The sequence below is a fragment of the Tachypleus tridentatus genome, chromosome 1 (genome assembly GCF_004210375.1).
Source record: "Tachypleus tridentatus isolate NWPU-2018 chromosome 1, ASM421037v1, whole genome shotgun sequence".
Taxonomy (NCBI): domain Eukaryota; kingdom Metazoa; phylum Arthropoda; class Merostomata; order Xiphosura; family Limulidae; genus Tachypleus; species Tachypleus tridentatus.
The window spans coordinates 4577821-4590430 of NC_134825.1; the positions used below are offsets into that span (position 1 = coordinate 4577821).

The window sequence follows — 12610 nt, forward strand, 5'->3', positions numbered from 1 at the left end:
GATATATAAGAAATCAAATTTTAATATTATAATAAATATAGATTATAAGAAATCAAATTTTAATATTATAATAAATATAGATTATAAGAAATCAAATTTTAATATTATAATAAATATAGATTATAAGAAATCAAATTTTAATATTATAATAAATATAGATAAGAAATCAAATTTTAATATTATAATAAATATAGATAAGAAATCAAATTTTAATATTATAATAAATATAGATAAGAAATCAAATTTTAATATTATAATAAATATAGATAAGAAATCAAATTTTAATATTGTAATACATATAGATAAGAAATCAAATTTTAATATTGTAATACATATAGATAAGAAATCAAATTTTAATATTGTAATAAATATAGATAAGAAATCAAATTTTAATATTGTAATAAATATAGATAAGAAATCAAATTTTAATATTGTAATAAATATAGATAAGAAATCAAATTTTAATATTGTAATAAATATAGTTTATAAGAAATCAAATTTTAATATTATAATAAATATAGTTTATAAAAAATCATATTTTAATATTATAATAAATATAGATTATAAGAAATCAAATTTTAATATTATAATAAATATAGATAAGAAATCAAATTTTAATATTATAATAAAAATAGATAAGAAATCAAATTTTAATATTATAATAAATATAGATAAGAAATCAAATTTTAATATTGTAATAAATATAGATAAGAAATCAAATTTTAATATTGTAATAAATATAGATAAGAAATCAAATTTTAATATTGTAATAAATATAGATAAGAAATCAAATTTTAATATTGTAATAAATATAGATAAGAAATCAAATTTTAATATTGTAATAAATATAGATAAGAAATCAAATTTTAATATTGTAATAAATATAGATAAGAAATCAAATTTTAATATTGTAATAAATATAGATAAGAAATCAAATTTTAATATTGTAATAAATATAGATAAGAAATCAAATTTTAATATTGTAATAAATATAGATAAGAAATCAAATTTTAATATTACAATAAATATAGATAAGAAATCAAATTTTAATATTATAATAAATATAGATTATAAGAAATCAAATTTTAATATTATAATAAATATAGATTATAAGAAATCAAATTTTAATATTATAATAAATATAGATAAGAAATCAAATTTTAATATTATAATAAATATAGATAAGAAATCAAATTTTAATATTATAATAAATATAGATAAGAAATCAAATTTTAATATTATAATAAATATAGATAAGAAATCAAATTTTAATATTATAATAAATATAGATAAGAAATCAAATTTTAATATTACATAAATATAGATAAGAAATCAAATTTTAATATTATAATAAATATAGATAAGAAATCAAATTTTAATATTGTAATAAATATAGATAAGAAATCAAATTTTAATATTGTAATAAATATAGATAAGAAATCAAATTTTAATATTGTAATAAATATAGATAAGAAATCAAATTTTAATATTGTAATAAATATAGATAAGAAATCAAATTTTAATATTGTAATAAATATAGATAAGTAATCAAATTTTAATATTATATAAATATAGATAAGAAATCAAATTTTAATATCATATAAATATAGATAAGAAATCAAATTTTAATATTGTAATACATATAGATAAGAAATCAAATTTTAATATTATAATAAATATAGATTATAAGAAATCAAATTTTAATATTATAATAAATATAGATTATAAGAAATCAAATTTTAATATTATAATAAATATAGATAAGAAATCAAATTTTAATATTATAATAAATATAGATAAGAAATCAAATTTTAATATTATAATAAATATAGATAAGAAATCAAATTTTAATATTATAATAAATATAGATAAGAAATCAAATTTTAATATTGTAATAAATATAGATAAGAAATCAAATTTTAATATTGTAATAAATATAGATAAGAAATCAAATTTTAATATTATATAAATATAGATAAGAAATCAAATTTTAATATTGTAATAAATATAGATAAGAAATCAAATTTTAATATTATAATAAATATAGTTTATAAGAAATCAAATTTTAATATTATAATAAATATAGTTTATAAGAAATCATATTTTAATATTATAATAAATATAGATTATAAGAAATCAAATTTTAATATTATAATAAATATAGATAAGAAATCAAATTTTAATATTATAATAAATTTTGATAAGAAATCAAATTTTAATATTATAATAAATATAGATAAGAAATCAAATTTTAATATTATAATAAATATAGATAAGAAATCAAATTTTAATATTGTAATAAATATAGATAAGAAATCAAATTTTAATATTGTAATAAATATAGATAAGAAATCAAATTTTAATATTGTAATAAATATAGATAAGAAATCAAATTTTAATATTGTAATAAATATAGATAAGAAATCAAATTTTAATATTGTAATAAATATAGATAAGAAATCAAATTTTAATATTGTAATAAATATAGATAAGAAATCAAATTTTAATATTATAATAAATATAGATAAGAAATCAAATTTTAATATTATAATAAATATAGATTATAAGAAATCAAATTTTAATATTATAATAAATATAGATTATAAGAAATCAAATTTTAATATTATAATAAATATAGATTATAAGAAATCAAATTTTAATATTATAATAAATATAGATAAGAAATCAAATTTTAATATTATAATAAATATAGATAAGAAATCAAATTTTAATATTATAATAAATATAGATAAGAAATCAAATTTTAATATTATAATAAATATAGATAAGAAATCAAATTTTAATATTATAATAAATATAGATAAGAAATCAAATTTTAATATTATAATAAATATAGATAAGAAATCAAATTTTAATATTGTAATACATATAGATAAGAAATCAAATTTTAATATTGTAATAAATATAGATAAGAAATCAAATTTTAATATTGTAATAAATATAGATAAGAAATCAAATTTTAATATTGTAATAAATATAGATTATAAGAAATCAAATTTTAATATTGTAATAAATATAGATTATAAGAAATCAAATTTTAATATTATAATAAATATAGATTATAAGAAATCAAATTTTAATATTATAATAAATATAGATTATAAGAAATCAAATTTTAATATTATAATAAATATAGATAAGAAATCAAATTTTAATATTATAATAAATATAGATAAGAAATCAAATTTTAATAATATAATAAATATAGATAAGAAATCAAATTTTAATATTGTAATAAATATAGATAAGAAATCAAATTTTAATATTGTAATAAATATAGATAAGAAATCAAATTTTAATATTATATAAATATAGATAAGAAATCAAATTTTAATATTATATAAATATAGATAAGAAATCAAATTTTAATATTGTAATAAATATAGATAAGAAATCAAATTTTAATATTGTAATAAATATAGATAAGAAATCAAATTTTAATATTATAATAAATATAGATTATAAGAAATCAAATTTTAATATTATAATAAATATAAATTATAAGAAATCAAATTTTAATATTATAATAAATATAGATTATAAGAAATCAAATTTTAATATTATAATAAATATAGATAAGAAATCAAATTTTAATATAATAAATATAGATAAGAAATCAAATTTTAATATTATAATAAATATAGATAAGAAATCAAATTTTAATATTGTAATAAATATAGATAAGAAATCAAATTTTAATATTGTAATAAATATAGATAAGAAATCAAATTTTAATATTATATAAATATAGATAAGAAATCAAATTTTAATATTGTAATAAATATAGATAAGAAATCAAATTTTAATATTGTAATAAATATAGATAAGAAATCAAATTTTAATATTGTAATAAATATAGATAAGAAATCAAATTTTAATATTGTAATAAATATAGATAAGAAATCAAATTTTAATATTACAATAAATATAGATAAGAAATCAAATTTTAATATTATAATAAATATAGATTATAAGAAATCAAATTTTAATATTATAATAAATATAGATTATAAGAAATCAAATTTTAATATTATAATAAATATAGATTATAAGAAATCAAATTTTAATATTATAATAAATTTTGATAAGAAATCAAATTTTAATATTATAATAAATTTTGATAAGAAATCAAATTTTAATATTATAATAAATATAGATAAGAAATCAAATTTTAATATTACATAAATATAGATAAGAAATCAAATTTTAATATTTCATAAATATAGATAAGAAATCAAATTTTAATATTACATAAATATAGATAAGAAATCAAATTTTAATATTACATAAATATAGATAAGAAATCAAATTTTAATATTATATAAATATAGATAAGAAATCAAATTTTAATATTGTAATAAATATAGATAAGAAATCAAATTTTAATATTGTAATAAATATAGATAAGAAATCAAATTTTAATATTGTAATAAATATAGATAAGAAATCAAATTTTAATATTGTAATAAATATAGATAAGAAATCAAATTTTAATATTGTAATAAATATAGATAAGAAATCAAATTTTAATATTATATAAATATAGATAAGAAATCAAATTTTAATATTGTAATACATATAGATAAGAAATCAAATTTTAATATAATAAATATAGATTATAAGAAATCAAATTTTAATATTATAATAAATATAGATTATAAGAAATCAAATTTTAATATTATAATAAATATAGATTATAAGAAATCAAATTTTAATATTATAATAAATATAGATTATAAGAAATCAAATTTTAATATTATAATAAATATAGATAAGAAATCAAATTTTAATATTATAATAAATTTTGATAAGAAATCAAATTTTAATATTATAATAAATATAGATAAGAAATCAAATTTTAATATTGTAATAAATATAGATAAGAAATCAAATTTTAATATTGTAATACATATAGATAAGAAATCAAATTTTAATATTGTAATAAATATAGATAAGAAATCAAATTTTAATATTATATAAATATAGATAAGAAATCAAATTTTAATATTGTAATAAATATAGATAAGAAATCAAATTTTAATATTATAATAAATATAGTTTATAAGAAATCAAATTTTAATATTATAATAAATATAGTTTATAAGAAATCATATTTTAATATTATAATAAATATAGATTATAAGAAATCAAATTTTAATATTATAATAAATATAGATAAGAAATCAAATTTTAATATTATAATAAATATAGATAAGAAATCAAATTTTAATATTATAATAAATATAGATAAGAAATCAAATTTTAATATTACATAAATATAGATAAGAAATCAAATTTTAATATTATAATAAATATAGATTATAAGAAATCAAATTTTAATATTATAATAAATATAGATTATAAGAAATCAAATTTTAATATTATAATAAATATAGATAAGAAATCAAATTTTAATATTATAATAAATATAGATTATAAGAAATCAAATTTTAATATTATAATAAATATAGATTATAAGAAATCAAATTTTAATATTATAATAAATATAGATTATAAGAAATCAAATTTTAATATTATAATAAATATAGATAAGAAATCAAATTTTAATATTATAATAAATTTTGATAAGAAATCAAATTTTAATATTATAATAAATTTTGATAAGAAATCAAATTTTAATATTATAATAAATTTTGATAAGAAATCAAATTTTAATATTATAATAAATTTTGATAAGAAATCAAATTTTAATATTATAATAAATATAGATAAGAAATCAAATTTTAATATTGTAATAAATATAGATAAGAAATCAAATTTTAATATTGTAATAAATATAGATAAGAAATCAAATTTTAATATTGTAATAAATATAGATAAGAAATCAAATTTTAATATTGTAATAAATATAGATAAGAAATCAAATTTTAATATTGTAATAAATATAGATTATAAGAAATCAAATTTTAATATTATAATAAATATAGATTATAAGAAATCAAATTTTAATATTATAATAAATATAGATTATAAGAAATCAAATTTTAATATTATAATAAATATAGATAAGAAATCAAATTTTAATATTATAATAAATTTTGATAAGAAATCAAATTTTAATATTATAATAAATATAGATAAGAAATCAAATTTTAATATTACATAAATATAGATAAGAAATCAAATTTTAATATTGTAATAAATATAGATAAGAAATCAAATTTTAATATTATATAAATATAGATAAGAAATCAAATTTTAATATTATATAAATATAGATAAGAAATCAAATTTTAATATTGTAATAAATATAGATAAGAAATCAAATTTTAATATTGTAATACATATAGATAAGAAATCAAATTTTAATATTATAATAAATATAGATTATAAGAAATCAAATTTTAATATTATAATAAATATAGATTATAAGAAATCAAATTTTAATATTATAATAAATATAGATTATAAGAAATCAAATTTTAATATTATAATAAATATAGATAAGAAATCAAATTTTAATATAATAAATTTTGATAAGAAATCAAATTTTAATATTATAATAAATATAGATAAGAAATCAAATTTTAATATTGTAATACATATAGATAAGAAATCAAATTTTAATATTGTAATAAATATAGATAAGAAATCAAATTTTAATATTATATAAATATAGATAAGAAATCAAAATTTAATATTGTAATACATATAGATAAGAAATCAAATTTTAATATTGTAATAAATATAGATAAGAAATCAAATTTTAATATTGTAATAAATATAGATAAGAAATCAAATTTTAATATTGTAATAAATATAGATAAGAAATCAAATTTTAATATTACAATAAATATAGATAAGAAATCAAATTTTAATATAATAAATATAGATTATAAGAAATCAAATTTTAATATTATAATAAATATAGATTATAAGAAATCAAATTTTAATATTATAATAAATATAGATTATAAGAAATCAAATTTTAATATTATAATAAATTTTGATAAGAAATCAAATTTTAATATTATAATAAATTTTGATAAGAAATCAAATTTTAATATTATAATAAATATAGATAAGAAATCAAATTTTAATATTACATAAATATAGATAAGAAATCAAATTTTAATATTATATAAATATAGATAAGAAATCAAATTTTAATATTGTAATAAATATAGATAAGAAATCAAATTTTAATATTGTAATAAATATAGATAAGAAATCAAATTTTAATATTGTAATAAATATAGATAAGAAATCAAATTTTAATATTGTAATAAATATAGATAAGAAATCAAATTTTAATATTGTAATAAATATAGATAAGAAATCAAATTTTAATATTATATAAATATAGATAAGAAATCAAATTTTAATATTGTAATACATATAGATAAGAAATCAAATTTTAATATAATAAATATAGATTATAAGAAATCAAATTTTAATATTATAATAAATATAGATTATAAGAAATCAAATTTTAATATTATAATAAATATAGATTATAAGAAATCAAATTTTAATATTATAATAAATATAGATTATAAGAAATCAAATTTTAATATTATAATAAATATAGATAAGAAATCAAATTTTAATATTATAATAAATTTTGATAAGAAATCAAATTTTAATATTGTAATAAATATAGATAAGAAATCAAATTTTAATATTGTAATACATATAGATAAGAAATCAAATTTTAATATTGTAATAAATATAGATAAGAAATCAAATTTTAATATTATATAAATATAGATAAGAAATCAAATTTTAATATTGTAATAAATATAGATAAGAAATCAAATTTTAATATTATAATAAATATAGTTTATAAGAAATCAAATTTTAATATTATAATAAATATAGTTTATAAGAAATCATATTTTAATATTATAATAAATATAGATTATAAGAAATCAAATTTTAATATTATAATAAATATAGATAAGAAATCAAATTTTAATATTATAATAAATTTTGATAAGAAATCAAATTTTAATATTATAATAAAAATAGATAAGAAATCAAATTTTAATATTACATAAATATAGATAAGAAATCAAATTTTAATATTGTAATACATATAGATAAGAAATCAAATTTTAATATTGTAATAAATATAGATAAGAAATCAAATTTTAATATTATATAAATATAGATAAGAAATCAAATTTTAACATTGTAATAAATATAGATAAGATATCAAATTTTAATATTGTAATAAATATAGATAAGTAATCAAATTTTAATATTGTAATAAATATAGATAAGTAATCAAATTTTAATATTATATAAATATAAATAAGAAATCAAAATTTAATATTGTAATACATATAGATAAGAAATCAAATTTTAATATTGTAATAAATATAGATAAGAAATCAAATTTTAATATTGTAATAAATATAGATAAGAAATCAAATTTTAATATTGTAATAAATATAGATAAGAAATCAAATTTTAATATTACAATAAATATAGATAAGAAATCAAATTTTAATATTATAATAAATATAGATTATAAGAAATCAAATTTTAATATTATAATAAATTTTGATAAGAAATCAAATTTTAATATTATAATAAATTTTGATAAGAAATCAAATTTTAATATTATAATAAATATAGATAAGAAATCAAATTTTAATATTACATAAATATAGATAAGAAATCAAATTTTAATATTATAATAAATTTTGATAAGAAATCAAATTTTAATATTATAATAAATTTTGATAAGAAATCAAATTTTAATATTATAATAAATATAGATAAGAAATCAAATTTTAATATTACATAAATATAGATAAGAAATCAAATTTTAATATTGTAATAAATATAGATAAGAAATCAAATTTTAATATTGTAATAAATATAGATAAGAAATCAAATTTTAATATTATATAAATATAGATAAGAAATCAAATTTTAATATTGTAATAAATATAGATAAGAAATCAAATTTTAATATTGTAATAAATATAGATAAGAAATCAAATTTTAATATTGTAATAAATATAGATAAGAAATCAAATTTTAATATTGTAATAAATATAGATAAGAAATCAAATTTTAATATTGTAATAAATATAGATAAGTAATCAAATTTTAATATTATATAAATATAGATAAGAAATCAAATTTTAATATTGTAATACATATAGATAAGAAATCAAATTTTAATATTGTAATAAATATAGATAAGAAATCAAATTTTAATATTATAATAAATATAGATTATAAGAAATCAAATTTTAATATTATAATAAATATAGATTATAAGAAATCAAATTTTAATATTATAATAAATATAGATTATAAGAAATCAAATTTTAATATTATAATAAATATAGATTATAAGAAATCAAATTTTAATATTATAATAAATATAGATAAGAAATCAAATTTTAATATTATAATAAATATAGATAAGAAATCAAATTTTAATATTATAATAAATTTTGATAAGAAATCAAATTTTAATATTATAATAAATATAGATAAGAAATCAAATTTTAATATTACATAAATATAGATAAGAAATCAAATTTTAATATTGTAATACATATAGATAAGAAATCAAATTTTAATATTGTAATACATATAGATAAGAAATCAAATTTTAATATTGTAATAAATATAGATAAGAAATCAAATTTTAATATTATATAAATATAGATAAGAAATCAAATTTTAATATTATAATAAATATAGATTATAAGAAATCAAATTTTAATATTATAATAAATATAGATAAGAAATCAAATTTTAATATTATAATAAATTTTGATAAGAAATCAAATTTTAATATTATAATAAAAATAAATAAGAAATCAAATTTTAATATTACATAAATATAGAAAAGAAATCAAATTTTAATATTATATAAATTCTAATTTTATACAGAAATATTTTTTTTAAAAATCCTTAATGTCCCCGAAAATAAGAATTGTTATAAATGTAACTAAAATGTAAAAATTAAAATCTTATTAGTTTAGATAAGATTACATTAGATAAGATAATGAAAAAATAATTTTCACAAGGTATGCCCACACATTATATCATTCAACATCGTAATGCAAGTTACACGTTCAATGAGTAATTTATAATGTGTGTGGCACGATTAATAGATAGGCATAGTTAAACAGTCAAATTAAATATAATGAAATGTATCTTGTTATAAGTCTTAAACTATTTAGGATAAACAAATGTAGGTTTCGATTACAATCTGCAGCCAGTTTAAAAAGTAAAAAGAGTAATTTAGATTTATCTTTTTATGGTCGTTACAAAGTCAGTAAAATCGACTGAGGCTGAACAGAGTTAAGACAGGTAAAGGTTCACTGAAAAAAATCATTTAATATTTATTTGGAAGAATTTAAAGGTTGTGCAAATAAAACTTGAAATTTTTCAAATGAAGAAAATAATTTTTAATTATAATATGAAAACTGAGTTGCACTCAGAGCAGTTAGCTCTAGGACTTTGTATATTTACTGACAAACCTGGAGTAACAATACTTAATTACATAATCTGATTCTTTGTGTACCAAAGACTTATAACATTTACTGAAAGATTGCAAAATTTCATGAATGTAGATGTATCATACTAAAAGTTATAGTGAAGAAATTAATGATTACTTTGTGATTAAGAGGTTGGTTAAATCAACCGAGCTCATGTGAAAAATGTTAATACAATAAAGTTAATTCTCTAAGTTTAACTGAAAATCTAAATAATGATCTGTTTTTTATATGTTTAATTAAAAGTTCAGAACAGAGAGTTTTCTTTCTGAAGCTCAATTTAAAACTCAGAGTGGGGAATTTTCTTTTTATGAGTTTAATAAAAAATCACAAAGTAGAACTACTTCTTGTTTAGGTTTAATTTAAAGGCCAATTTAGAAAATTTCTTCTGTACAATTGGTTGAAATACCAAAATAGGAATATTTTCTGTAAATGTAGATGTAAAGCTAGGATAAGAAGTTTTTGGTTTTTTTCAAGTTTAATTTAAAATCCAGAGTCAAAAGTTATTATTCTAGAGTTAGCTGAAGGAAAGAATAAAAAGTGTTTTCTGTTGGTTTAGTTGAAAAGTCAAAGTAAAAACTTTTTGTAGAGGGTAATTTAAAAAAATAGAAGAGTTTTTTTCTATCTTAGTTTGACTGAGAAAGATATAATTTATGTTTCATTTATTCAGAACAAAATATCTTCAAATTTAATTGAAAGAAAAAAGAAAACAAAAAGTAATAATTCAAGAGTAAACTTTATATACCATTATTTATCATTATATACCTCAAGTCCTTCATTTTCATTGGCAACCATTTCCACTCCTTGAATTTCATTTCGTAATCTCTGTCGCTCTTGGAGATGTTGGGCAAATTCCAACATTTTCTCAGATGGTATATATTTTTCTATCCCAACTTTCTCCTGTTCAGAAAATTCATTAAAAAACTGTCTATATTTTTATAATCTTGAATACTTAAAAACTAACATAGTTTAAGTCTGACGATGGCTTGAATAAGTAGAGAAAAAAACTTTATTATAAGTTTAACAAATGTACAATGTTCTGACAAGGTTTCATATCAGACTTTACTGTTATTAAAAATAATGAATGTTTAATACAACTACATCAGAAAATCATTGCTATTTTTTTCTTGAAGAAATGCAAATACAAAAATATATTTGATATTTTACAGAACATAAGTACATAATTACTGAAAAAAAAAATGTACATTACATGGAATGTTAACCAACAATATAACATGGAGAATTCCTGAAGTATATTTCATATCTTATGCATGCATGATTACCATTTCTGTTAAGTGGGATTTAGTTACCATAAGTTATGCTAAATCTAATATACATTTCACACTCACATAGCATTTTTTGTTAACCTGCTTGAAATGGTGACTAATAAGTAAAAATCTATTTTGCTGAAGATAGCTGCATTTCTTGTAATTTATTAACACAGGGCCCTACAGCAACACAAGCTTACTTTAAGTAGCTATATGAATATTGCACGTAGTATCTAATATATTATATAAATAATATTCATTTTTTTTAAATAAAAAATGTGATACTGTCGTATATAACATATGCTTAAACTGCATGTAAATGTCTTATTTCATTTGTACAGATTAAATTAAAGAGTTTCAAATCAAATTTAACATACAAATTATGATGATATAATCAGTAACTTATGCAAATTAAAACAAAGTTTGGTAATGTTTCAAACCTCTGAAGGTCAAAATCTACCCTTTGTTATAACTTTAATATTGTAGCCTGATGAAACCCCAATTATTATAACTTTAATAGTGTGGTCTCATAACATCCCAATTGTTATAACTTTAATAGTGTGGTCTCATAACATCCCAATTGTTATAACTTTAATATTGTGGTCTGATCAAGTCCCAATTGTTATAGCTTTAACATTGTGGCCTGATGAAACCCCAATGGTAAAACGTTGTCTGAAATAAAGTTTGTTTTTATTATTATTTAGAGAGGGAAATTCATTTAGAAATAACTTTATTGTTGAGAGTGAAAACAGTTTCAATATCTTGTAGAACAACTTTGGAATTTATTAAAAAATCCTACACTTTAATTAATAAAAGAAGTTAAAACTTACA

The 12610-nt window shown here is 13.1% G+C and overlaps 1 protein-coding gene across 3 annotated transcripts in view; it reads right to left on the reverse strand.

Annotated features, from left to right (window-relative positions):
* LOC143233340 (uncharacterized) overlaps positions 1 to 12610 on the reverse strand; it is a 209011-nt gene that overhangs the window by 93437 nt on the left and 102964 nt on the right. For all 3 annotated transcript variants that reach the window (XM_076469530.1, XM_076469678.1, XM_076469605.1), the window contains exon 13: positions 11277 to 11411. In XM_076469530.1, the coding sequence (XP_076325645.1) occupies positions 11277 to 11411 (135 nt within the window). The remainder of the gene's footprint in view (positions 1 to 11276; positions 11412 to 12610) is intronic.